This window comes from Dermacentor variabilis, chromosome 7 (assembly GCF_050947875.1).
Source record: "Dermacentor variabilis isolate Ectoservices chromosome 7, ASM5094787v1, whole genome shotgun sequence".
Classification (NCBI taxonomy): Eukaryota; Metazoa; Arthropoda; class Arachnida; order Ixodida; family Ixodidae; genus Dermacentor; species Dermacentor variabilis.
Window position 1 is genome coordinate 34,915,298 of NC_134574.1, and position 27,877 is coordinate 34,943,174.

The 27,877-nt window shown below is 49.2% G+C and overlaps 2 protein-coding genes and 1 non-coding gene across 3 annotated transcripts in view; 1 reads left to right on the forward strand and 2 right to left on the reverse strand.

Annotated features, from left to right (window-relative positions):
* Positions 1-25,441, reverse strand: part of Klc (kinesin light chain) — a 170,971-nt gene extending 145,530 nt beyond the window's left edge. The window contains exon 1 of the mRNA XM_075698382.1: positions 25,074-25,441. The gene's annotated coding sequence lies outside the window, so the exon portion shown is untranslated. The remainder of the gene's footprint in view (positions 1-25,073) is intronic.
* The window catches only part of LOC142587400 (uncharacterized), a 46,969-nt gene continuing 35,375 nt past the window's right edge, over positions 16,284-27,877 (forward strand). Inside the window, exons 1-2 of the mRNA XM_075698388.1 lie at positions 16,284-16,404; positions 26,767-26,949. Coding sequence (XP_075554503.1) covers positions 26,774-26,949 — 176 coding nt within the window. The 5' untranslated portion in view covers positions 16,284-16,404; positions 26,767-26,773. The remainder of the gene's footprint in view (positions 16,405-26,766; positions 26,950-27,877) is intronic.
* On the reverse strand, positions 26,245-26,328 carry TRNAL-CAG (transfer RNA leucine (anticodon CAG)). Its single transcript has one exon. It is a non-coding gene; the product is annotated as a tRNA-Leu (tRNA).

The window sequence follows — 27,877 nt, forward strand, 5'->3', positions numbered from 1 at the left end:
CGTTAGGGTAGCGCTGGCGCGTGGAACGAACCCGCTCGCCGACGGCGGTGTAACTCTTGGGAACGGGACAGCAGGCACTCCTCACCGTGCGTTTGTGTGTCTCGGCTGTCACGCGGTGCCGAGAAAGAGGCCTGCAAACTGCAAGTGCGGCGAGGGACGGGGCTGACGACCGAGCCTCGGGTGGGGGCCGAGTCTCCACGCAAAGACGCCGAGCAGCAGTGCGGCAAGGGCGTCGTCACGCTCCGCATTGAGGAACACGACACCGCCAGGAACACCGCCACCTACCCCGTTCAACGCCAAACAACGAACCCCCCCTCCCCCAACCGACTGGCTTATCGTCTTTTTTTACTCGGGTAACGGGACGCAGCGGACCACGCCCGCGGTTCATTTGGTTGGCACGACCGAGATGCGGCCACAAAGGACCGCGCTGCGGTGGCCAGACGCGACGGATTAGGGTCATCCTTTGTGCCGCTCTCGATTTCTCTTTGACGCTGATGCGAGTGCGGGACAATCGCTAATCGGCCACGCGCGGAAGCAGAACATCGCGAAAACGAAAAGCGCGAGAATACATCTTGCGTCTCGCCCTTGCAAGAAACCCTTCCGGGAAAGAGAGATGCTAGAAGCAGCGTTAAAGAGGTTCAAGTTTAGCTCCATTGGTTAATAAATTCTACGACACCAAGAAGCGTCAAACTTACCGTGACCCCAGTCGTGCGAAGCCACACAAGACACAAAAACGCCAGCTCGAAGTTCTCTAACTGGCTCTTCGGGAGATTGTCACTGTGTGTGCCCGGGACTGTATACTAATTATTAGGTCAATACATAATTACACTTTATTTTAAAGGGGGCGAAGTACTCAACCGATTCACTTTGGAGAGAACTTCCTTACGAAGAAATACACGACCCGAACGTGCAAATATAGCTTGAGATCATTGCCGTACCACCCGTCGCTACAGTTGGCGCCTGAAATTCAAATGAAGGAGAACGTCTTTCATTTTTTCAGGCAATAATGAGCGCGTCTTCCACTAAATAAACAGTATTAAAGTCTCGCACAACTGCTCTATCCAGTTAAAACTGAGTGCGGCTCTTCACTGACTAATTAAAAGACGCTGACGCCAACGACCGAGTTAAAGTCGGCCTCTGCCTCCGAGAGTCGCCTTTCGGGAATGGTTCGCCGTTCAGTCGCGTCCGAACGCATTCCACCGAACGTCCTCCACTCGTACGCAGGTGCCATTCGGTGAGGTCGCTTCGACGAGGAAGAACGTCGACCCATAAAAGCAGCACTTACCGCATCGAAGCCGTGAGCGAAGGCTGTGAAAGACGGCAACATTTCCTACAAATATTACTAGAGTGTAAAGCAAACTCGGGCGCTGTAGTTGCTATGGAAGCTTGTAAGTATGCCCGCTGAGCCAGCACGGAAGTGCTGGGCAGTACGTGTATTTGCCTAAACTTCCGTGAAAGCGGCTCTGTGGACTTTGGAAATCAACAATTTTCAGCAAGGCATTGCGCGTTTATGTGATAATGCGCAATTATTACCCCACGTGCGTGTTCCGTGTTCAGAAAAGTACAATTGTTCGGAAAGTGAGAAAAATAAAACATCTGCAGCCACATCCACCAAGAGTGGACAGATCCACCCGACATTCACCTGGTGCACAGACGAACCATCGCGGCGCCACAATTATTTCTTTTTTTGTGTGTGCGGGAAGACACATATGGACGCGAACGTCTTCCAACTTTTCGATCGGGCGGCTTCGTCAAGAGCACGTCGACCCGTGAAAAGCAGCGCTTCCCGCATGTCCGGCTCCACGCTCACACGAGCGAAGGGCAGAGGACAGCTCGTCAGGACGAGGAAGTTGGCTCGGCCGCGGAGACGCGAGAACCGTCGGGGGACGCCGTCCAGAAAGCATCAACGCTGCCGCGGCGAGGGTAAGCGGCGGTGACGGAACGCGGCGAGCGAAGGCAAGAAAATAAGTAAATCGAAAAAAAAAAAGGAAACGGTATATAGGCACGTGGCCAAACAGGCCCAGCGACAGCTAGGAACCCTCGCTCGCCACGCACTGCGGGCAAATAAAGAAGAAATGAAAAATGAACGAGAAAAAAAAGAAACTTTCGAGAGGAGCGACCGGAGCGATGTGGAAAAGGCGGCCGGCAGGAAGAGAGCATTCGCACGTTTGACTCACGCTCTCAATAGAGAGTTTTAGCTCAGCGGGTTTACGTTTCGCTCCGCTCGCAGTCTACACCGTTGCGCCAGCGGAGCGGCTCGCGAAAAAAGAATTTTAGCCCGGCGGATCACTCACCCGCTCGAGCGGAGAGAGCGGGGCGCTCTGCTTCCCCACCTAGTGGTCCGAATAGGAGTTACTGAGAAATGAATTTGAATTACGCTTGCTTTTATAATGCAAGAAATGTTGAATAAAGATATATTACATGTTCTCAGTACATTATTTGTTAATAATATACTGAGTACTAATGTACGGGTCAGCGCCGCAGTCGCCGTCGTCGATGCAGAACTGCCGGCGTTCATGTTCGCGGCTGCCATCTTGCATTTCCCATACACGCCCGCGCGCGCTTACGCACGCTCGCGCGCTGCGTATACCCTCCGCTGGGGAGTGCTTTCCAGCGGGCGTAAACGCTACTCCGTAAAACCGCTGGCCGCCTCGGCGTTGTGCGCATGCGCAGTCGTGTCTCCGCTCGCCCGCTCCGCTCCGCTGGCCGTAAACCCGCTGGGCTAAAACTCTCTAATATCTCACACCGTGCAACCCAAAAGAGACAGGGGGGAACTCCGCGGAAAGGACGCACAACACGTCTTGCACGATGGAAGCCTCTTAACCTCATTCTTGTAGATGGGTACGTAACTCATTAATACGGCTCAGATTATATTTCTCTAGTCCCTTTACACGACATTACATCGCTCTTGCTCACGCCGCATCAAGGTACGAACGCATGTTCGCTTCCTCTACAACACAAGACGTTTTCAAACGAGAAATGCTGCTATCAGGGAACGCCGCGAAGAAGTTTGTCGGTTGTCTTCACCCTCTCGTTGCACGCACAAACACACCCTTTTCTTTTTCATGCATTCACTAACGCTTACTATAAGCGTCGCTCGACGATTTGCGCGTGTTTTCCTCTAGTGCAGCCTGTTCCCCTTATCGCTCTACTTGTGGTACGCTAGCCTTACCGCCGCATCGCCTCAATTATGCTTCGGTCGCGAAAGAACCCCAAGTGGTCAAAATTCCAAATCCGCTCCCCATGCGACGTGTCTCGTAATCGGAACGTCGTTCTGGCACGTAACGTCCGATAAGTTATTGAGGTTAGAAATGTTACAATAAATAAACAAAACAGGCACCAGAAATGAACAAAAGTGTGGCAGAACGGTCGCACCTGCTTGCGGGGTGACGTCCTTCTTCACCGCATCCTACAGCAGTCTATATTCGGATACAACTTAAGTCTGCAGTGAAGCCCCGCCCACGCCCTCATAACCGCCTACCACTGTTCCACCGCGAGGCTGGAAATTGTTCGTACTTCAAGCTTTCCCTGTAATAAGGCAGTAACCACAGGCAGTTCCCTGTAATAAATAAGGCAGTAACCACAAAAATATAGTTATTGCCGCATAATTTTATACGTTTTCCCTCGCCTATTACAGTGGAATGGCGAAAGGCCAGTTCTTTATTCAACTGAAATAAAACGCTCGCTTCGCTGCAACTATTTACTGCCAAGTTTCACTTCAGTTAGCAGTGAAGTTTCACGAGTAAAACAGGCTGAGCAATGAAATAAAGCGTACCAAGGACTTTTCAAGAGTGAAATGCTCAGACTCCATAAACTTTGTCCATGTCTGTTACACACCTCATCGCTTCCGCCAAGGCTGGCGGAGTAACGCAACGCCGTGCGGTCCGTATGCATTCGTTGCCAACTGTTGTGCGTGTGTGTGTGTGTGTGTGTGTGTGTGTTTGTGTGTGTGTGTGTGTTTGTGTGTGTGTGTGTGTGTGTGTGTGTGTGTGTGTGTGTGTGTGTGTGTGTGTGTGTGTGTGTGTGTGTGTGTGTGTGTGTGTGTGTGTGTGTGTGTGTGTGTGTGTGTGTGTGTGTGTGTGTGTGTGTGTGTGTGTGTGTGTGTGTGTGTGTGTGTGTTTTACAGCTGTATCCTACTATAGCATTTTGGTTCTCTCTTCATCGAAACATCTCCAAACTGCGTCTGAAGCAAAGTGTGCGTGAATGGGCTAGTCGCCCATGCCTGTAAAATATCTCTGCCCTATACCGATCTCTTTCGTGCTTCCTCTCCTCCAACACTCTAAAGGTCTCTGGATCCAAACCACTGACCAATGGACGCTGGCATTTACGCTAGTATACTCGCGGACGACTTTCTGAGTAACTACGAAGGGAAAGCTACGGAGGAAAAGGGCGCACAAGTGAGAACGCTTCTGAAAAAGTGTCCCACGTTTCGAACCACGTAAGTTTAGGTGGGGAAGAGAAAACAAACACCTTATTAGCAATAGTTAAATAAGACAGAACACAACACGGAGTGTAGAGGTTTGCTTATTAACGCGATTGCGTTACCGCCCCCGTATCGCAGAAAATCCGGCGCCGGCGTCCTGCGTCGACCATCGCTTTGGCAAACGATCCCTTCTAACCACGCATACCCAACAACGCAGGCACTCCGTGTAGCCCAACGTTATCGAACTGAATTTTCAAAGTAAAATACGTCGGAAAAATCGTAAAGTACGGCTTACGCACAACCTAAAGACGATAGCGCCGAATTGTAATTCGAATATACGAGAAAAAATAATTCTGTTACGCGGAAAGTCAAACACAAGCCTATTTTTCCAGCCTTTCTAAAATTCATAGCGCGGCCATGACCTCCAAGGTTTGCGCGCGCTGGCGCACGCAAATCTTAAAGGCCATAAAAAGAAGCTCCGGTTCATTGCAACACCTTCAGATGGCGCTCGAGTCCGCCGCCGCATCGCCGCCCTCGCAAGAGGGCGCGGTTCCACCAGAAAGCTCGCCTTCGTGCAAATCGTTCGCCGCCAGCGGTTCCCAGCAGACATTACGGCTACATAAGCCGCATTTGCCGGGAAGCGTGAGAAACAGTCGGTGATCTTTGAATGCTGTCGCGTTCCACTGTTAAAGGCGAAGCTTAGGCGTCGTCCAAATTTGATGCGCCTTTTCCCTTCCGCGAAACCGTCGCACGTGGAAGCTGCACCGACGCAGCGTCCGTTCCGAGCAACGGAGGGCACAGCGAAACGCTGCCGGCCTACTCGGCGCGGTGGCACACGCGCAGCGGCCACGCGCCCGTAGCGATCCCTTCGCATGGCCACAGAAAGTTGCCCGCGAGTACGGTGGCCGACCCGTTGACGCTGGCAGCCCGGTGCTGTCCCTCGGTAATGAAGTTCGCGCGCAGCTCCGGCCAGCCGGAGCTGGTCTTCGCGGAATGCGTGCCGCTATACTGCGGAGCCAGCGTGCGTTCAGGCGCGACTCGGCTGTGCGGAGGACAAGGGGGCGACGCAGGCAGCGGCGTTGGCGGGGTCATTGCTGCTGCTGCTGCAGCACAGGGAAAGAGCGGCCGCGCGCGCTGCCACATTCCTGTCGCGCAACCAGCGTGAGGCGACGACGCGTGCACCAAGTGGCACGAGCATCGAGAGACACTCTTGTTTCCCGCGCAGCATTTCCGGTTCACCCCATGAGACGACCGGGGAGGGAATTCAAGATAAATGAGGAAAAAGAAAAGATAGGCAAAAAAAATACCACAGTACAAAATTCGTGGGTTTCAGTATAGATACCAGAGCTTATAAGTTTAGTTACAAGTTGAGTTACCGAAGTGTCTGGAATAATTACAATTAATTAGAGATCACTGATTACCGCGCACTAAAGCACGGAATCGTAGACTTTAGAGACATGACACGTCAGCGCGACATTGGAGCAATTCCTGAAAAACCAGAAAGTAGAAAGCGCAACTAATGACGTCACACACGAGAAATGGAAAACAGTTGTCTCCGAGTTCGGTTGATGCGTTGCGTTCGCCTAAAGTTAACCTAAACAAGACCAACGCAAAGATGATAGTGCCGCTAAGAGACACCTAAAGTCAAAGATTAGGGTCGCGTACCTTTTTTTTTTTTCACCTAACAGCAAGACGAGCAAAGCAACAAAAAATACGAATGGACGAAACAAGCACCAACTGGGAACTACACAATTCAAGTAACGATCTGTATGCAAACTAGCCAAAACATTTCCTCCCCTTTATTCACGCCTGCTACAGTCCTCTCTCTTCGCTGGTGCGTAGAGTGCATGTACCACAGTGCTAACCCTAACCTAGCGGAGACAGGCTATGCCCGATCGGCTCTTCCTAAAGTGATTTCGAAGCAAACCGTACGAACCGATTTAAATGTTCAAACCGGGATTGCAAGCAAAATAAATAAATAAATGCGCCAAGAGCGACTATATGCAGAGCACAGACCGGAAGGGAGCTAATGGGACAGCTTCGCAATTATATGTCAAACGGTCATAACGCCATGCGACTGCGTCACGTAAGCGTGACACTGCTATAGTTGACTTGGAAACGCGCGCCCGTTCCTAAATGCCCTGCCGTCTTCCTTCCGCACGTTGCCCGGTTCCGATGTAACAGTCCTTCCGAGAGACGGGATGGCCACCTTGTCCATCCACTACAGGCTTAAAGACTGTCACGTGACGCCGCCTGCTAGTGTATCCATGCGCGCTCGTGCCGAGATGGCAGCGATACGCGGTAACGCGACTGCACGCCATTGCAAGATGTTTCGCAAAGAACGTTCGTATGCTCTTGACTTGTCTGCCCCGCAAAATTTAACACAGCTCTAGTGGGATTTTTTAGAGCGCAGCTCTTTGGCGTCCGTTCCTGGGTTTTGCGTCGGCGTCGTCGTCGGCCTCGTAACCAGCTCCGCCCCCCTTTCATCCCCCCAGCGCTAGCAGCGACCGACTGATACCGCTGGATGCCGCTGACGCCGCTAGAGAGTCAAGATAACGTGACTGCATAGAACACCGTCGCCGCCATGCAGAAAGAGGAGGAAAGGGTCCCCCCCCCCCCTGTTCTTGTGTGGCGGATAGGGTGCTCTTCAGTTGCCGACGCGCCGGTTATTCGTTGTCCCTGAAACCAACTCCGCAGCTGGGGTTGACTCACTATCGGCGTCAGCGGCATCAGTCAGTCGCTGCTATCTCTTCCCTCCTCCCTTTATCGTGTTGTCCGCTTGCTGCGCGCGCTTCTGCCCCCATCGTTTGCCGCTGGGTGTACACGCCGCCCCCCTCCCCCCTCTTCCTGCGAGTCTCCGGTTGTCAAAGCGCCGGCTCGAACTTAATTCCTTTCTTCGCTCCTCCTCCAATGCAAGCCCTGTGCGGTGGCAATCAGAGAGCCAGATCGGTGGCGGCGGATCTGTATATGTGCACCGCCCGAGCCGAAATTGCCGCTGCCGTTCGCCCTGTGCGGTGGCAATCAGAGAGCCAGATCGGTGGCGGCTTGACATAAAGACAAACAGCAATTTCCTAACACTTATGCGGGAGAACATCCCGTTCCTCTCGCTCGTAACGCGTCCCACGGCTGTGACAACCTCGCGAGGCACTTGTATAGATCTCGTCTTTGAGAATCAAGCATTGGTGTACCAAGTCGAACATATATCAGTCTATTTCTCCGACCACAAAGCTTCCTTCATGACTGTCAAGAACTGTTAGTGGAGTCTTTGTTAAAGGAATACGTGTGAAAAATAAAAAAAAAATTGTGTGATAGCGCATACATGTGTTGCTCGATTTCTTTGCCTCAATCTATCGAAAAGGTGAAACAGCTTATTTGCTGCGCTCAAATTTCGCATTAGGAAGTAACGTAATCGTCGGCATTTTTTTTTCTCTGTATCTCTCTCTTTAACCAGACAGAACTAAGGGCACAAAATTTACGAGGTTCGAATTTGCGGGATGGCTACATACCTTTTGAACGGACGAGGAGGAAAGGCGGGGGGCGCGGCGCACCTCTGGTTTGTGCGAGGCGGCGTGGTCCTGCTTGAAGGTGCTGTCATCGCCTGATGCGTAACCATTTGGGGATGCTCTAGCCCATGTTGCGAAGCATTTACGGGATGTCACATCATACAAGACCGTTGGGAACCGCTGTGTAGCCTTTGGGAGTAACTACGATGAGCGGGAATTTCTTCTGGTTGCACAAATATGCGACCCGCATCATCAGCCTTGCCCGTGTTGTGAACTGTCATGGCTGTATCGATCTCCACTCGACGAAGAGCAGTTGAGTATATCCGAATCACCAGCGTGAATTGGAAAACCTCCCTATGCGATCGCTTAATTGGCACGGAAACCGAAACGTAAGAGTGCTTGTCTAGGGCCAACCCAATGCAACCTCGAAACACCTAAGCGCCAATCGTATTTGCGACAGAATATTTGCGTTAGCCACCAGTATACCATTCTCGTGGATTTCAAGTCTACTATGCTACGTCTAGTTAACTTCCAGTATGAGACCGATGGCGTGGCTAAACACAGGGATCACTACGGTTGGTAAACCCGCACAATACATAAGCGTTATACTACGCCTTCATCTCTTCACCTTGTAAAGCAGTAATATCCAAAGGTGATCGCATAAAAAATGTGCCGGCTATTTAGGAGGACACAATTTCCCTAAAACGGATGATCGCGTCGTAGGGCCGGGCCGAACAAGACCAAACGAAAAAAAACATACCCTCGAGGCTTCTACAGTTTAGATTGAATGACGCTCGCCTAGAGTGGTCAATGGTAAAACTCAGTCGCCATCTTTCGGGGGAGAAAAAGACAAAGGCTAACGCCGCAATAAGACCATGCATGGTCACGCCGAACGCTCAGGCCATGTGCTATAAAGCCATAAACAGGTCTATCACTCCATAGCAGCTACTAAACTATAACTACAAACTTATAGTGCTTCGGACAATCGCGCAGTCCGCAGCCTGCCGGTCGGCTGCTCCGCAAGTGTGATTCACACTGCACCGGCATACTAGCTGTTATTACTAACCAAAACCATTTTATTCGTGGGCGGAAACCACTTCCAACAAACGAGGTACTCGCGCAACGTATCTAGAGACAATTTGAACACTTGTCAAAGCAAACAGCACAACTTATTCCGCAACCGAACGGTACCCACGCTGTCACACGATTGCCAACTACTCAATGCCGCTAAAGCGCATCTTACAGAGAGAATACCGCAATAACGGCACATTTGTGAAACAATTCTTCTAGACATATAGACAACCCTTCTCCGAGGGTGACTGCAGGCTCAACCAAGCGCGCGCACATTGCGTTGGGTGCTCCGCTCGCTTCACCGGCGGCAGAAACTCCGGCCATATGCCTTGTTAAGTCACTTCGGTATTATGTCTCACAGCGCCATTTACAACGTACAAGACGTCACATCATGCCAAATGGTCAGCGCGGGCCTGGAAACAACCACCAGTGATTCTCGCCGAACGACACCCAATCCAGGATAGCAGCGAAAGCAGACATGTAGCCTGTAGATGGCGCCACTGGCTACTCAATACTAAGATCCCTAGGGACTTTACTCCATACTAAACTCAATACGAGAGCACCCGCAAAAAAAAAAGTCTATAGGAGAGCGGTTATAATATGCTTCGAGGCGGATCTACCACCAGTGCTTAGTTGACACGGCCTTTTTCGCTTGGCGTAGGTTCCATCACGATAGGGCTAATCTGTACGCAATTTCGGAAGTGTGCTTTACCGATAAAGCTCAACCTAATATTTTGACTAATCTAACCCGTCCTAACCTAACACCCTTACTGTCTTGCGTAAACAAATATTTTTACTGTACACCTTTCCTGTTCCCGTCATTCATGACAGCCTCGCGTGCTGTTCTCTCTGCGTCCAGGGTGGCCGTCCTTGACCTGTCCCACTCTGCCTGCCCGGTCGTAACGACAGATAGGGCACTCGGCCACAACGCAACACCGACCTACCCACACGGCAGCTTCCAGATGGAGCGGGCGCGGCCGTACGTATAACGAATGCCGACCAGGGCGCCATGAAATGACAATCAGCTGCGGACACCCGCTGCGCCCGACGCGACGGGATGATGCACGAGGAGGGATTGCGCGACAGATGCGCAGATATACTACACGCCCAGGCTTCAATGCTGGGCGCGAATGCAGTGCTCGCTCTGTGCGCGAGAACCATTCTCCGGATATTTTGTACGCGACACGGGCACGTCGCAGGAGCCGATGTTTCGACAACGAGACCTGCCTTTGTCAGGGTGGTGCCCTGACAAGTCGCCCCGTCGAAACGTCGCCTACACAGACAACCATCTCTTCCACCACCGTTTGTCACCATCTCCCCGTGATCCTCTTGTCACGTATGCGTTAAGTGGCCACAGCATCGGACACATTCTGCTTACACTGGCCCAAAGTGTTCTTTCGGAACTGCAATTTCACTCACTTGGGGCCAAATGGTTCACTACCAGTGGAGGAGATTAAGGTCGAACTTCGCCTTCTTGAATTTCGCGCCCAAACGAGCGCCGGTCTGACAGTGTGACAGCACGCAGCTCAAAGCAGCTTTATTATTTTTCGCATTTGGGCCGTTTTGTGGAAATAAAATTTCTCGGGCATCGCTTGGCCCTGTCTGTGGTTCCTTTCGCGTGCACCGTAGCCCCTGTTACGTTTCGCCTACGACGCGCGGTTTAGCCGGCGCGGGTGCAACGGACGCCGGGGCTTCGTTCAAAGCGGCAGACATTTTGGCCCGTTCGGCGCCGCCGCTACGCCTCCCCGCCAAGCGCGTCCAGGCATGTTCCGATGCCACGTGTCTTCATGTGCGTGTGTGAGTGTATGTGCATGTTGGTGCCCACGCTTGTCGAAGCGCGGCAGCCGGGGAGAGGAGCTCCCAACAACTGTGAAGCGAGGGGGTCTGACAGGCGCCGACACGACGTATGAGCCACCTTCTCTTCCCATTGTGCCCCAGCGGCGCCGGCACGACGGCTGCGCCACCTTATCCCATTGTGCCCGAGCGGCACAGTCACGTGCTCGTCTATAGAGGGGTTCCTTCTCGCCCTCAACTGCGAGAGTATAAAAGCAGCTGCCCCCGGACGCCAAAGGAGGGCTCCGATTTCTTCTGTTGAGTAAAGTGCACTCCCGTCTCTCTACTTCGGTCAACCTGACCGCCAACTCTTTGCAATGTTAGAATAAACAAGTTGTTTTGTTGTTACCAGTCGACTCATGCTTTGCCGGGACCTTCGGATGCTTCCAGTTGTACCCCAGGCCGCCAGGCCAACGCTACCCTTGGGGCTTGCGACCCAGGTGCAACAACGGGCGTCAGCGCCGAGTTCCCAACAACTCGCGCCAGCGGTGCGATTACAACACCCCTTGCCAATGAACAGTCAGCTACAATCGAGCAGACCATGTCAAAAGCCAAGAAGTCACCGCGAGTAGCTGCGGGTATTTCAGAGCGGCGGCGCCAGCTTTCTGTTTTTGCGTTTTCTTTAGGCCGCCAAGCCTTCCTCGCGGCAAGGGTGGCCGCTTTGCTGCTGCTGCATGAATAATTCGCTAATACAGTTTTACCTAATATTCTTACTTTGTGTCCCCTCGTGAAAACGCATTTCAAATTAGGAGGCAACAGCCAAACGGTGAGTCACGTTTCCTGTATACGCACAGAGCAGTATGCCAGCGTTGCCGCAAGATGAAGCAGGCGCGCAAGTCAGCGCCGGAGAAATGCCACTTTTAGATAGGCTGCGAACACGTAAAGGTGACAAAATTAAATCCGGAAGTGCAATAAAATTTCTGCGCTAAAACGGAGCTCACCAGCAAAAATTCGCCAACTCGCTAAAACGGGAGGTGTTATTACCTACGATGCCGCATAAAGAGATTTGATGGCATCGGTGCTACCAGTTGGATGAGGCCACTCCACGACTGATACAGATGTCGAGCAAGACATACTAAAGAGGTTTCGGGAACGTGACACTCATTTCTATACCGGCATGGATTAGCTAGTTGGTGTACAAATAGAGGATATGTAGGGACAAGCATGGTGACCATATGGAGGGGTGAACGTTTTCCAGTGCCTTACCTCGCAGACATGGTTAACCAGCGTGATTTCTGCCCCATCCCTCCTGTGTGCTTCTGAGGCGTTGCTTTTCCTCCCAAGCACTGCACATTCAAGTTTACACTAGCCCAGCTTTCAGTATTAAGCCTTGCCATGCAATGTGCATCAGTGTGCCTGTGCCTAAAGCTTGCCACCGAAAAGCCGCGTGAGACGCAGGACCACTCGCTCCCTCGCTGCTGCCGCAGTTGCTCGCTCCAGAGTTGTGACGGCGCGGTGATCGAGTGGGATGTACTGATGCTTGCTTGCGCGCGCGTGACAGCATGCTTGTCAATTTAGTTAGTATGGCTATGTCTACAAGCTTAAACGGCCGATAAAACTACCATCCTTACTTCGTATAGCTAGTTGTCCACTAATTTGCTATCGCAAGTGATGCTTCGCCTTGCGGGCGAAACTGCAACTGTTTACTTTTTACTGCGCTCGCAATCAGCGTACAGGAAATAACCGGAGGCGTACATAAGAGCAGCGGCAAGGGACGACGTGCCAAACCAAGGATTAATTAGCTCTGATATGAATTTTCAAGGGGTGTACGGTTGCGCGATTAAAAGACTGGACAAAAGAAGACACACAGCGCTAACTTCCAACAACATTGGAAGTTAGCGCTGTGTGTATCTTCTTTTGTCCAGTCTTTTAATCGCGCAACCGTACAACCCTTGAAGATGCATTACCAACAAGCCCACATTGCAACCCTTCTGATATGAAGCCGCAAAATTATCTGCGGCGCATTTTCCACACCACCGCTGCTGCTTTACACACTCCCAGAGACTAAGAAAGGTTAGGTTAAACGATCTGCCGTAGGCCCCTTAAAAGATCATGGCAAATTTCCTCACAAACGTTATCCATCACCTTTAAGCTCTTTTTGCAATGTACAAGTGACCGAGCAGCAAAACGAACTCCTCAAGTACACATATACTCCGGTCTCGCATTACACTCAGAGCTCGCATCATCCAATTACGGGCACGGCAACCGGGAAGACCGGCTCGTGCACTGCGCGCGGCAAATCCTCGCCCGCGTGACAGAAAGATAGCGCGCGCATCCGAACAGCGCACGAGCGCAGCTTTGGCAGCGCTGCAGCGATTTACCGACACGCAGGTGCGCGTCAAACACCGAATCGAGCCGAGTGCGTACACTGCGCACACGGGGGCTGTTTCGGGACGTTCACACGGCGAGCTGGCGTTCCACCACGCGCACGCTCCTCCCGCGTCTCGAAGAACAAAGCCGTGCGCAGACACGCGGGCGTGAAAACCCGAAGGCGGCGCCGAGCAGAACGAGTAGCGGCGAAAACAATGGCGGCGCGCCTCGAGTGAGCGGCGCGCACAATGGGAATGCGCGGCCGCCGATTACGTGCGGGATAAGGCCCGGGAGGCAACTTTTGTTTGCCACGCGAGAAAGTGCACACGTCACTCGAAACGGCGACGGATCGCGTGCCGTTGCACCGACCGACCACGTCTCGGCTCGAGCGGAACGGAAAGCCCGAAAGCCTACTCACACCGCGCATGATCCGCACTGCACACAATGAAAATGTCATTACAGTTGGAGGATAGTCCTAGCACTGGAAAACGAAAAGAAAAAAAAAGCATTTGGTCGTAAGGTTACGCCTTCCCATGTGGCAAAATGTCGCACGCGCAAGGCAGCGAATTATTGTTCGTTTCGCTGATGAGGTAACGCTAAGTCATAAAGCTAATTAGGGAGGTCAGTGTCCCGCCTCGGGTATGTGCTTGACAACATTTGAAAGCACTGTAATAGGTGCATCCTCCCTGCAGGTGTGCAGCATGGTAGGCTACTGCTCGGTGCCGCAGTGAAGGACGTACGCAACGGAGCCCGGTGTCAGTCTTCCCACGTACCTGCAGGACAAGTAGTTGCGTGAAGCTTGGATCGCGAAACTTAGAACCGGCAAGCAGCCATCGGCTGCAACTCGGGTCTGCTGCAAGCACTTCCGCGAGGAAGATTTTTGACACGGCGTCGGGGTCCTGATGTTCGCCGAGTTGCAGAAAGCGCGCACTGAGAGGCTCGCTCCGCGCGCTTCCCGGCTAATGTCATAAAGCTCTGGCCTATGGACTTGTTGACGCTAGATACTGACAAGTTCACTGAAAAGGGAGCGGTAAGAAGCACATTAAAGAAAAGGCATGGCATATGATCATGGTTGTGTTAGCACCCAATAATGAATGTACTGGATTAAGAGAAAAGCAGCAGCGGAAAATTGCTCACTGAGAAGATCGATAAACATACAGTGCGATACAACTTAAGAAATATGGATATTGAAACGCTTAAAACTTGAGAATAAAAGAAAAAAAAGATTGAATCGTCAGGACAACACATATCACAAGTCACCACAGGCTTGTACAAGTCCCTAGATATAAGGAAATTATTTTTGAACAGCTCTGATAGCGTCCACGCAACAATAGTTGCTTGTGTACTGTCATATGTTCATATACTGCGGCCTCAAGCTCACGGCACGGTGCGATAACGCGCTCGCAGCGAAATCCAAATAATGTGCGCCGACATGCATGCAGACGCGCGCAGTCGGTCGCTGCGAAACGGCGTACGATCGCTGCATTGAGGCTCCATTCTGTTATGCTTGGTTATACGGACAGCCCACTATAAGAACATATTTCACGTGCTTTGCACTCAGCGCCTGCCTACCTTTCACACAAGAAACCGGCTCGAGGGACCGCATCGCGGCGACGGCGCGCTGTGGGCGTTCGCCGTACGTGTTCGGTGAAGAGGCAGCGACTGCAAACCGTTCTGTGCCTTCTGCACCTCCCAAGATTATTATTTTGACAGCAAATAACTTGTGGCGTTTTGAGAGCACTTACATAGAAATGTCCAGGAGTGTTCCCGCGTGGTGTTCTTATTGAGCGCCGACAGTCAAACCTATGAAGAGCGCGTCGCGTTATCCCTCATACTACGCAAGCGAAGCGCATCCGACAGATGGCGACAACGTAAATCATCGCTACCAATAGCATTCTGGTTCATGAGCCAGCTGAGCGTGATGCTACCTGCCTGTGAATTACTTAAGGTTCCCTTCGTTTCTTTAGGAAACCAGTTAATTTTCATTCGTTTAGTTGCGCATTATGAGTGATGTGTTCAAGCAAAGACGCATGCATTGCGTCCACTTTTGTTGGTGTGTGTGTGTGTGTGTGTGTGTGTGTGTGTGTGTGTGTGTGTGTGTGTGTGTGTGTGTGTGTGTGTGTGTGTGTGTGTGTGTGTGTGTGTGTGTGTGTGTGTGTGTGTGTGTGTGTGTGTGGTATATATACTGGACGCCGTACTACGAGCCCCCCCACTGAAGGGAGACCCTAAGCACTGTGATCTGCAGGCAGAGCAGCCGAACAAGTGCGTGTTGATTAAACACAAGGGACCAAACAGCCGACTTCTAGAGGGAAAAATCGCAGGGAATGGCCTCACGGAGAGTCGGCCTGCCACGGCTGGTCGCGTCACGCAATGCTCCCTCCTAGTTTATCTCCTTCCTCCGAGCTCCACGCCTCCTCCTCTTGGCCCACACTTCGGTGACGTGCCGCACCGCGAGGCCACAGAGCTACGGAGCAATGGCGACTGCCAGGCGCAGTGCGCACAATGGCGTGCTGTCGCGGGCCGCTCGAGCGTGAGCCCAAGGCCGCCAGCTACCCAGAGAGGCACGCCGCGGCCGACGTGGCCCGGGAAAAGGCCGGCGCCGGAAGAAGGCCCGACACAACGCACTACAGACCGCGGCGGCGACGTTGACTCCCGGCCGCGCGCACCCCGGTCACGGCGTATACGGGGTCGTAAACTATACTCGATGGAGATCAGTGTAGCGCCAACAAGCCGCCGCTACAAGAGGGTCATGCATGGGCGCCTTATCGACCGTTCCGGCTGCGTACCCTCCGAACTATCCCGCCGTGGCAGTTACTGGCACTGCGCGAAAGTCGTCAGTCCGATAAGCCACTCACATGCAGAAACAGGCGGAGATGACACCTGTTGACAGGTGGTAATAAGCTACGCGATCCCTAACAAAACAATGCAATCGCCGAGACAAAGGGCTACGCTGACAGGTTTAAAGCACACAGCAGTACACCATACAACATACACTCACATGGAGGCTCTTCACGGAGACAGATGACATCTAGGAGGGCTGCTTGAGAAGGATCCGTATAGCTTAACTATGCTTAGTAAAGGCCAGCTCCTCTCAGATATGCAAACATGCCAGACTAGGTCAACATCCGATGAGTGAAACGAGATGTTTGCGAGATGCAACCGTGTCTCGACGAAACCGCTGGACCAAAAGCTACCAGATGCCTACCACCATCACAGAGCTAATTTCACAAGCCGAAAAGGGCAAACGCAGGCCAAAGAAAAATGGTGAGAGCACCCGATTCAGTTCCATTTGTTCCAAAAAGAATGCGGTCACACGAGCACTGTCCGGCTAGATGGTTACGAGACCATCAAAGAAACTCCGAGGATTCCTGTGCTTGCAGAGCAGGTTGGGTATTAAACACCCTCTAGTATCATATAAGACAGCTACACAAAGCTGCTGATTGATGGTACTCAGCATCTGCCCCTCGGTAAAGCTATGTTCACAGTTCAGACAAAGTATGTAGTGCACAGAGAACTCGTAGCACAGTGAGGCAAGTAAGTAAATGAATTGATCTCCAAAGGATAAGAAAAACCATCAATGGGGCATGATAACAATTCAACTGCATGTCGTTATAACCATGGCGAATATATTTAACAGTATGCCATGCTAAAAAAAGCATGAGGAAGTATTGCAGCACAGAGGGCTGTTGTGTGCCATCAGAGGTAAGACGTCCCACTTTCAACCCTAACTCTAGGGCTTGTGGTGCCAGAGCTATGTTTCATAGAAAATGATCCCATAAACTTGTTAGCCCTTTGTTATCTATGCCATGTCCATATGGCAACTTCAAAGAAAGGAGCACAATGAGTCAGAGTAGAGCCAAGCAAACTTTTCAGTCTACCTGATGGCCAGGTCTAGGAAGAGCACCATGCTTCTTGCAAGTCTGTCAATCCCTTCCCTACTCCAAGCTACTCCTTTCAAGAGGCTGCGCTATGTGAAGCGAGCTTTCACAGCAAATTTCATGTGGCAGAAATAGACAGGGCAGCACAATGCCAATTGTTTGCTGGCTTAAAGGGACTGACAAATGGCCAGAATGTGCTGCAAGGCGTTCATTGAAATGAAATGACCACGATTTATAATGATAGAATCCAGCACGCTGTTTCTGAATTAAGTAGGAATTATAATTTTAATTTGGAAAAGAAAATCACAAAAAACAGTAAGTAGCACAGCCTGGCGGTGAAATCTTGGTGCTTTGGAGGTAGTATATAAGATTACTATACGTAAGTCAGCTGTTAATAATGTATAGGATACTTATTGCTTAAAATTGCAGTCTTTTACATCGTTGGGCTTATCTGTTTTATCCGATGCGTATTAATACATGAAGAAAAAATGTGCACACTGACTAGAACACACTGACAAGAAAGTCACAAAAAACAGTAAGTAGCACAGCCTGGCAGTGAAATCTTGGTGCTTTGGAGGTAGTATGTAAGATTACTATACGTAAGTCAGCTGTTAATAATGTACAGGATACTTATTGCTTAAAATTGCTGTTTTTTACATCGTTGGGCTTGTCTGTTTTATCCTATGCATATTAATACATGAAGAAAAAATGTGCACACTGACGAGAACACACTGACTTGGTGGTAACGCGTGGAGAAGCGGCAGAGTTGTTCATTGCATCAGGGCTCACATGAGGACTGTTGTAGGCATGGGAGTTTGTGATTTAATACACAGAGTTCTGTGGCCTCTGTGAGACACAAAATGCTATCAACGAATTGTGCAGTGCATGGATACCAACACTGCAGTAACAGTACCACTGGTATATCTTACCAATTGGCTCAGCTAAACAAAAGCCAGGTATAGGCAGCCACGAAAAGCATAGCCTTCGAGATCCGTTTGTGTTACTTGGAGGAAGCCGTAGCTGGGGCATAAATTCGGACACCACCTTTAATAGCAAAAATATTTCACCCCTTCAAAAAACATTCACTGCAGGAACATCGGCTTGATAAACAAAACATTACTTTCTTACAACTAAAGCTGCGCTTGTCTGCTTCCAACCAAGGCCAGCATATAATCACTATCACGCTGACCTATCACTGTTTCGACCATGTTTCCTGAGCACAACTACACCCTCAATGCAGATAAGAAAGTTATCAAAAAATGTTCCACGGAGTTTTCTAGGTTACTGCTGTATGACTAGACACTCAGACCAGTAAGCTTTCTGTAGCACTAAAAAAAAACAGGTGCCATAAAAATTGGTCATCAGTTTCTCTGAAGGGCCCCTCACCAGGCCACATGGCAAATTTCGGTTATATGCTGGAAGATGTTACGTGTCCTCTAGGGAGTGTACTGCCACAAATTTTTTTTTCAAATTGGTTCATTAATAGCCGAGACAGAAATACTTAAGTGCCGCAAACCAATGATTTCAGGCGGCGAGCACCACTGCCAAGTGAGACACTCTCTCCACTTTCCCCGTCTAGCCTCCGCAAGCGAAATTCCTTCCCTGCACTCTCCCATACCGAAGCTCGAGAGACCCGTGTCACATACGTCACAGGCCCCGCCTTCATTTTTTTTTCCCTCCTCGCTTTTTTTGCGGCACAGCACACTTCCGCTGACGGTGTCGTGCGCGAGCTGTTGCCTCGTTTTGCACAACGCACAATTTTGTGCGCTGTGCACGAAGACACCTGACTAGCAGTATAAGTCAGAGCCGCACGAATACTGAGGCAGACACAAGCGGATCACAGAGCATGATCCTGCACTGAAACACGGTAGAAAATGACGAAGTTTCGGTGTCTGCGCACATGACTGCACGACATGGGAACAAGCAGATGAAATGGACGTACATCTCTCTTGCTGCGGTGCAAAGTAAAACAAAAACACACAAATATTCACTTTGTGCGTTTTATTATTTCTCGAAGCTTTAAGTCGTCTATTCAAGCAAAAGATTACACAAATAGCAAATGTTGCCTTGATTAATTCTTGAGGTCACGTGTCACTACAAGCAACGTCGCAGCACAAACACGTGCACACAGACGCACTAGCATATGTATGTCGCCCTCCAGCTTGGAGCACGGCGGCCGTGATAAGGGCAAATGGTGTTCGGTTTGAAATTTAAGACCTTCCCGCAGCGTGCAGCGAAGTAATATTTAGCAGACATGACCATTAGTGCGCATTGTATGCTCTACACTTGTCAGCTCAAAATTGCCAGACCTGGTGAGGGGCCCTTTAAGCTAGATGGAGCGAAAAACAGGTGGACACTACAACGAACTTGCTGCACAGCTGTCAGTGTCGCCAGACTTTATGCATGTACTTTGGTCAAGCAAAACAAATTGTAAAATGGGTTTACATTCTATTTGTTGCCCATTGCCAAGCAATTATAAAAGAACTTTAGACATGCATTTACAAACGATTTATACTTTTTTTGTGTGTGCTTTGCCAGAAGTCTGAGTGAGATGATTCCTCACGAGCACACCTGACACGCCCGCTGCTTCCAGACATGTAGTTTGCCAGCCAAATTTTTTCTGTCCAAGCCAGGCCGGTAGCAGGCGTCAAATTTTTTGACCGCTGGGTGTTCACTACCAGGCAAAGTTTGTCACTTTAACACTAGTTTATCATTCCATGTTGCACGACCTTTACTGGCCTAGAACAGCACATATGACTGCACCACAAGGGGAAAGAAGGCCGGTTATCAGACACAATGAGCAGTGAACATCACTATTTCCTTTTTAGACTTTGAACATTGTGCCCGATATGTTCTCTTGCTTTTGACAAATGTCTTAATATGAAAATAAATACTAAGCTCATCAGCAAAATTGTCCAGCAAACTCCTTGCATGGCGTCATTACAAAGTGAAATCCTGCAGTGACTAGCCTGGCAGAGAGACACGATGGTGTCCTAGATCTCCTGCTTTGAAGAACCTTTGCTCATACAGCCTACATTAGTAAAAGTGTTAAAACTTGCCACTATTTTCCAAACAGCACCCTTTTGAAGCAGCTGCTGTAGAAATTAATATCTATACCGAGTGTTTCAACGAACATTTTCAAAATTTTTTAAAGGTTGCGTGTGGCAGATAGCACAATTGTAGTTCATGAGCTGATCTACTCAAAGAGGTAGACATCAGTTGAAAAAAAAATGAAATGCATAGTTGACTAATTAACAAGAATTTGCTAATTAAGTTTTAGCTCGTTACCTTATGACTCATACTGCAATTTGCAAATTCTAGCCATGGAGTTAAAGTGGATTCACTTCGAACGAATTCTCAGGTTGACACTAGCTACAAGATATTAATTCCCAAACTTTACAGGGAAATGCATTGGCATTCCAGTTACTTTTGTGCTTGAATGCCTAAAATGACGTTTTGTTAAGAAAAAAATAACTAAATACATACCTGCCAAACTAGAGAGATAAAACATCGGGAGACTTTTTATTCGCGCCAACGGGGCGGCGGAGGGGGTGGGGGTGCATTCACTGTTTCAAATTCCAGTGGGACCGGGGGGGGTGGGGGTTCGTTCCAAACTTTCAGGCAGTGTTCAATGAGCCTTTTTGCAGGGACCTTGCAGTAGCAGACTTTGCTCACTTCAAAAATTTGTCAGGGTAACTTTGCTCAAAACATGGTCCAGACTGAGCGCCCTTCACTAGCAACAGGTGCTGAAGGGTTGTACTCCACACTGACGAGCGGAATTCCGTCCTAGTTTTTCGTGCTGTGCTAAAAATCCTCTCACACTCTGCCTTGCTATGCAGTATGACAAGTAAATCGAGCAAATCGAGCAATTGAGTGTTTTTAATTTTTGCAACCATAAACCACTGCACGTCCCACCTTTTCTCATTCAAAATGTCCTCTTTGAAGACTGTACACCAGTAGTGTGGCAAACTCAGCTTCGAGAGCATCTAAAGCGTCTTCAGCAGATTCATTGGTATCTCAGGGCAGCAGCTGAGGGAAACTCTGAATAAAGAAACGAAGACTCGAGAGTGATGCCTCTGAAATAAATTTGAGGTTGGCCACCTCCGCATTCTTTAGAGTTGCATCCACATCCATAACGCTTTGCCTCATCGCATTTTGGAAATATTTTCTATAGAAGAGGCCCAACGTGGTCACTGACACTAAGGGGTAAGTCGTGTTCGATGAGGAATCCCTTAACCAGGCACTCAACACAAATCACACTGTCGTCACAGTTGTTCCGGAAGAAGTTCACTATGTTGTCTTGCTGCTCAGCGGTGCGAACATAACTTTGATGCTTCGCTGTGAAAACGTGCAGTTTCAAGTCGCCTTTGGCACCGTGAGACACGCTGACGTCGCATCTACACACTGCACAAAATGCTAAATGTTCCTCTTTTCTTGATGTCAAAAAGCACGGAAATTCAGACGTATAAGATCACAAAAAATTCTGCAAATACCTTTTCTTGGGCTTTGATAGCACCATGGCGTCAAGCACACGGTGCACTGCACACACACGCCTAGCCAACACTAATCATACACACAAGCAGCAGCAACAAGATGCACCATGGAGCAAGGCATGCGTGAAATGCAAGAGCTACATCGGCTCTGGCTTTGGTCGGCTTACTAGGCACCGTATTCGACTGCTTAGTCGATGATACCAATGGTGCTAGTGCTATGGTGCATGCTAGAGCGGCCGTTGGTGATGCTGACGATTACGATGTGGCTGTAGATTCCGCGGTGCCGGTTTTGCAAAAAACATTATTGCGTAAACAGAAACCACTTTTCGGGAGATATAAGACAGTGATCATACAATTCGAAAGTTAAGTCAAAAATCGGTAGTCTCCCGGGTTAATCGGGAGGGTTGGCAGGTATGTAAATAGGTTGGTTATGTCTGCCACGCAAGAACTAACTGCAACAGTGACAATCAGAAACGTAGGTTGCAAGAGCAGGTGGTGCAGTTATTCACCAGAATTTTACTGCAAACTTGGTGGTGCATAGGCACTATACATAGACAACTACGACCTTAGCTCAATGATCCTTCAGATACATTAAATTCTGGTAATTCAAGGTATTGCTCAGTTTCCTACAAAAGGCTTGCTGTATGCAAAGTTAATATATGCCTAGTTACGCAAGCTACAAGACAACAGAGGGCACTGAGTTGGCGTAGAAAGCATTACGATGAGCCCAAGAAGAGAGTCAGATGATGAATCAGGAATGATGATATCCAGTTCACGAAGCTGGAGTGACGACAATGGAACAATGATGACAGCACTGCAATGACTGTATGACGCTGCTGCAATGACGACAATGACAATGAGGTGATAATGACAGAGGGATTACAATGGGTATACAATGTCTGGGAATCTGCTGTTGTCATTTTGGACCACTGCCTCTCATGCTAAAAAGAGTGAATGGGCAGGCATTGTGAAAATACAGGAGCCTATGAGCAGACATGAGCAACCTTCATATTTTAGCCAAACTCAGGACTGTACAGAAAGGGCCTGACCACTCAGTAAAATATTTTCACCCAGCAGAATGGGGCACAAACAAGGCTATGAAGGCTCACAGTATCCAAGTGCCACTCACTGTCCTGTAAGAAAAGTCAACCTTTGGCAGTACAAGTTGTTGGATGTTAGTGTGACTTTGTACATGCTAGTTTGAGCACAGCAAAGATCAGTACAAAGATGACAACACAGTTCACTACTTCCAACTGCTCCTTTTTAACAGGCACCAAAAGCGACATTGACTTGTGCACTTTTTGTTCATTATGATTGCCTTTGCATGTGACATTGTTCAAAGCATGCTCGTTTGCTGTGAAAATAAACAGCTTGACATAGTGCACTGTGTTGTCATTTTTTTTTGTTTACTTTGTTCCACAGTGGCTGGCATGTATGATCTGTGGTACTTCTTATTTATCTATTTTTCGAACTAGTTTGCAATGTCACTTCTTTCCAATCATCCATGCATTTTGAAGCGCAGCAACATGCTGCTGCATGCTTGAGTGCCTTGAAACCCAGCACTTGGTCAAGTGACCAATCAACGAAGGCACATAGTGCCACCACCCCTTCTAAGACTGAAGAACTTGGGTCAAGCCACTGCGAAGGCAGAGTAGGCAAAATCACTGCAGCCATAAGAATGAAGGTAGGGAACAAAAACAGTCAGTACCATAGTCAATACCATACCCTAGAGTCAGAACAAATAGGATTAACTGATGGAAGCCCCAAATCAACACAGGAACTACCAAGGACTACCACTAATACTAAGGAAACTGCTAGGGACTACTACAAGGGCTCCATATTAATTTTGGCCAGCTGGTGTTCTCTATAGTGCACACAATAGACTAACGTTTTTGGACAACGCAACCACCACTGGAATTGCAGCCACTGTGGTCAATTGAACAGGCAATGTTCAAATGAATTCTATGAAATCACCAAAGTACAATACTATGAAACTACATGCATCTTGGTACCTCATAAGTAAAGTACTCTATAGGTGTGTTTGCTAACATCACAGATTATTAGCGTTATTGTGTAACCCCAAAAGCTATGTGCAACTGAAACCTAGATGAAAATGAGCTCGAACTACTTGGTTACACCAAGTGCCTGGTGATATTTAAGCACATTTTAGACCAAGCGACGGTTTACCGAATTTCCAGCTGCCTAATGTTTCCTTCGTGTCTCTACAGCAGCAATTTCGCGATTCTAGAACTTGCATGCAAAAATTGCCACCGTTTGGTGAAAACGGTTTTTCAAGTGGACAATACTATCAGCTTATTCGTTTCTTGACGTAAAACATAACGACTAGATAAAAAAAGATTATCTGAGCACAATAACATGCTGTTTAAATGAATTAAGCAAAACAGATGCTAGCAATTATAGAAGTGAAATTAATGCATGAAGCACTTGTTCAAATGTTCAAAAAATGATGATTCGATGTGCGACGGTGTACCGGAACGGAATAAATGAATGATAAGGTACATTGCGATCTGTAGCTAAACTTGCAACGAATTGACATTGGCAGCCATCAAGACGGTCTCAACGACAAAATAATGCGGCTGCCCAGGCGTTATGTTAAGCATTGTTAAAGCACTTTGGCGATTGGGCGACGGCCCCATGCGCAGACGACGCCACGCAGCCATTCAATGCGTCGGCTCATGGCGTAGGCCACAATGCCGAAAGTGAAAGATGACGCAGCGTGAATCTAAAGTTCACGGTCGGCTATTGAACTTTTGTGCAGAAAGAACGACCGAGTGACCACGGACCTGACAAACGCCAATCCACAGCTCCGCCCCACGATGATCAGCTGTTCGCCGAGCGAGCAGCAGAATGCACGTCGCCAGACTAGAAAAGGACTCCGCTTCTAGCGGGGAGCAAGAAGTTAACAAAACGGCTGGTTACCCCGGGCGCTTGACTGAGCGACCAGTTGAGGAACTTGGTGGGCAAGGGAGAAAGTTAGAACAATGCTGCGCAAGTATGGCAGAAGACAGAAGAATGAACACACGCCAGCGTTGCGAGGCTCTCACGCGGCGATGTCTAGAACCCACGTCGCGACGAGAACGTGTAGCCAACAGAGGGTTACTACCCATTCATTGCGAACTTACAAATAATTAAGCTGAGCTGACTACACCGCAAAGTTTGACAGTCACTACGGACTGCTCGTCTCGCTTTTTCTGCCGGTCTGTTCTCGTTAGCACGCTCGAGCAACGACGCGTGAGTCATACAAGCCTCGCCCGAGAAACGGTTTGCAATAGGGACACGGCGCAGTACGGACGGCCGCTCACGCGACATACTGGAGATCGCCACATCCATGTGCGCTCCGCTCGTCTCCGAGCAGATCAAACGCGGTACGGCAATAAGAGATTACCACAGTCCAGTCAGATGAACGAATGTGCGACTTCGCACGCGAGACGGCTGTAATAGCGTGTTTCAACCCTTCCGGCATCGACGTGCCGGCTTAAATGCACCTACGAAGGCGCAGATCGGCCTCTGCGAGTGTGGGCGCCACCGTGGTCGTACTTACCGGCTAGTTTCAGGGAGCGCCGGCGTGCGTCCCGATGACAGCGGGGTGGTGGAGGCGGCGGCCGATGTCGAGGCGTAAGCCTAAAGGCCTCCTCTCACGGCAATCCACAGCGCGGCGTTTTTGCTCTGCCAGCCGCCCAGAAGAAAAAAACGCACGGCGGCGACGTTTCGAGCACACACACTCGCACGAAATCACGCACGATGAACCAGGCGACGAGCACACTATTTTTTCTTTTCAGATCGGTTGATCTGTTTTTCTTCGTTTTACAAACGGCGAGGGCGAACCGAGTTGCACCTGCCCTTCGGAACCGAGACCATCACAGCGACGACGAGGCGAGTCACAGACGAAAAAAAAAAAGTAAATTACTTCCAGCCTGTAGCAATATGGCGGCGCACAGGCTCTGACGTCGCACTGGCCACTGACTGCGGAACTGGTTCGCGGCGAGACTCGTCGCGCCATCTCTGAGCTGTGGAGAGAAGCACCTGTAAAGGGCATCGAACTTTGTGAAGACGGAAACTTTGCGGGCAAGTGCGGTCAAAGCTAGGCGAAGCCGTGGTTCCTTCTTTGCGCGCGCGTATTTAGGCTATAGCGTTGTCTGAAACGAGAAAACTGTCTGGGAAAAGCGGCCAGGGCCATCAAGCGAAAAACTGATCTATAACGTATAGTTCATTAAGTGTGAAAGAACAAATTACTTCAGGCCTAGTGTTCCCTGGGTAAACCACAGCACGGAGTCAACTCGTTTGTATACTGAATATTGATATAATAAACCGCTGGTTGCGAAGTACGGCGTGTAGAGCCCGACACTACTAGTGCACGTGAATAATTAAGACTTGTACAAAAAATGGTTCAGCCAAAATATATTCTATCGGACATTATATGTATTTATTCCAGACAAATAACAATAATAATAACAACAATAATAAAAAACAAAACATGACAAGGGTTGGCCAGGTTACGGTGAGCACACGAATGTGGAGTACAGTTCAATATTCGTTGAGCCGGTTGACGCATATTGAACGCTGCTACACTATTACGAAGCTATTCCCAAGACAAAAATGTACGTAGTACCAACGGAGTCTCTCAAAACAGCCTGCTCTCTATGCGTGTGGAACCGTGATCGAAGAAATGATGGTAAATAAATTCTCACGAGTAAAAACCAAAAAAAAATTTTTGTCAGAAGTGGGATTCGAACCCACGCCCGGAAGACCGGACTGCGACCTGAACGCAGCGCCTTGGACCGCTCGGCCATCCTGACAGATGCTCATAGCGTTATTTTGAGCGTACAAGTTCTTTATTGCCTGGCGAGAATCAAGCAATTCATTTTTGTGCAATGAATTTGTATGTTGTAATGCATTATTGCACTACATTGGTGCTACAAGCTTTGTCTTAGGCCATTTATTCGCTGTGTGCGCCTTCTTTGTAGGTGAGTTGTGTTTATTTTTGAGATCTTGCAACGATATCGTATATGCCACCTATTGTCGTTTGACGTAATGTCTGTATTACTGCAGCACATTACTGATCGAAGAAAGGCAACAGCGTTGTTTTGCTGTCTCAGGCTACAGTGTACTAGAAATTCAAGTGCACTGCACTCATGCAACACATAAGCAATGGTGCGACTTAGGCGCCACTAGCACGGCACCTTGCGAAGCTCTCACGGGACTGTCCTGCCCCTGCGCTTGCGTTTGTGTTGCAGGGGGAAAATGGTGGGCGGAAAAGAGCAGACCAAGCCTCGGAAGAAGTCTCGAAACAACTGCTGCGTAGTGGGCTGTTCAAACACGTACGAGAACTCGAGTGAGACGACGTTCTACTCCTTCCCCGGACGACCACACGAGCGAGAGCGTCGAGAACAGTGGATCGCTGCTGTTCGCCGCCGAAAGTGAGTATACACTCCGTGCGGGACCTACAGGGGGCGCCTTGAAAGCCGCACGCAGCAGTCGACTATTGATTACTGTCTAATGACAGAAGAAATTCATGATAAGTTGAGACAAATGGTCATAGGCGAGAAAGGGAGTGACCACAAAGGAATCATCTTGGAAATGGGATATGTAGTTGGGATAAAGAGAGCAAGGAGTGCTAAATGGCCAGTCCAAATTTGAATGCTGAATAAATAACAAATATAGTCACAAGAGTCAAGGAAGAACTTTGCAAATGGCTAAGAGTGGGAATATAGGGAGCTTCCAAGTGTATTAACGACAGAAATGCGGAAAGAGAATCATGTTCGTTGGAAAGAGAAAAAGAAACCGAAAAGCTGGTGGAACAGGGAGATACGAGAAGCGATCAAGCATCCCGAGAGCACAGGCAGGCAAACAAGGCGCAGTAGCCGCTGGAGGAAGTGGCCAGTAAATTGGAAATATACCGGGAGAAAAAGTCTATGGTTCAAGTACTCGTGCAAGCAAAAATAGATGGTGAAAGTGCACGTTGGTTGTCAAAAATATGTGTCAAAAAGAAGGCCGCACCTAGAATATTATGGAACCACACAAATTTATTAGACGGGAAGTCAACAATACAACAACATATCCTAGACGAAGAAGGAAACAAACTGGAAGGGGAAGCGGCATTAGATCACATCCGAAAAATAACAGCCGAATTTTTCCAAGGCAATGAAGAGGTTCTATTTGAAGAAAAAAAGATCATGAAAGAGAACCAGATAGGAAAAGGCGCTGGTGCTGACAAATTTCAACTGGAAGAAAACCGAAGAAAAAATCCCTAAGTGCACAGCCACAGGGCTAGACGAAGTTCCCGTTAGGCTGATTAATGAACTAGGACCAAAAAGTAAGGAAGCTATGGTGAAAGCAGTGAAAAAA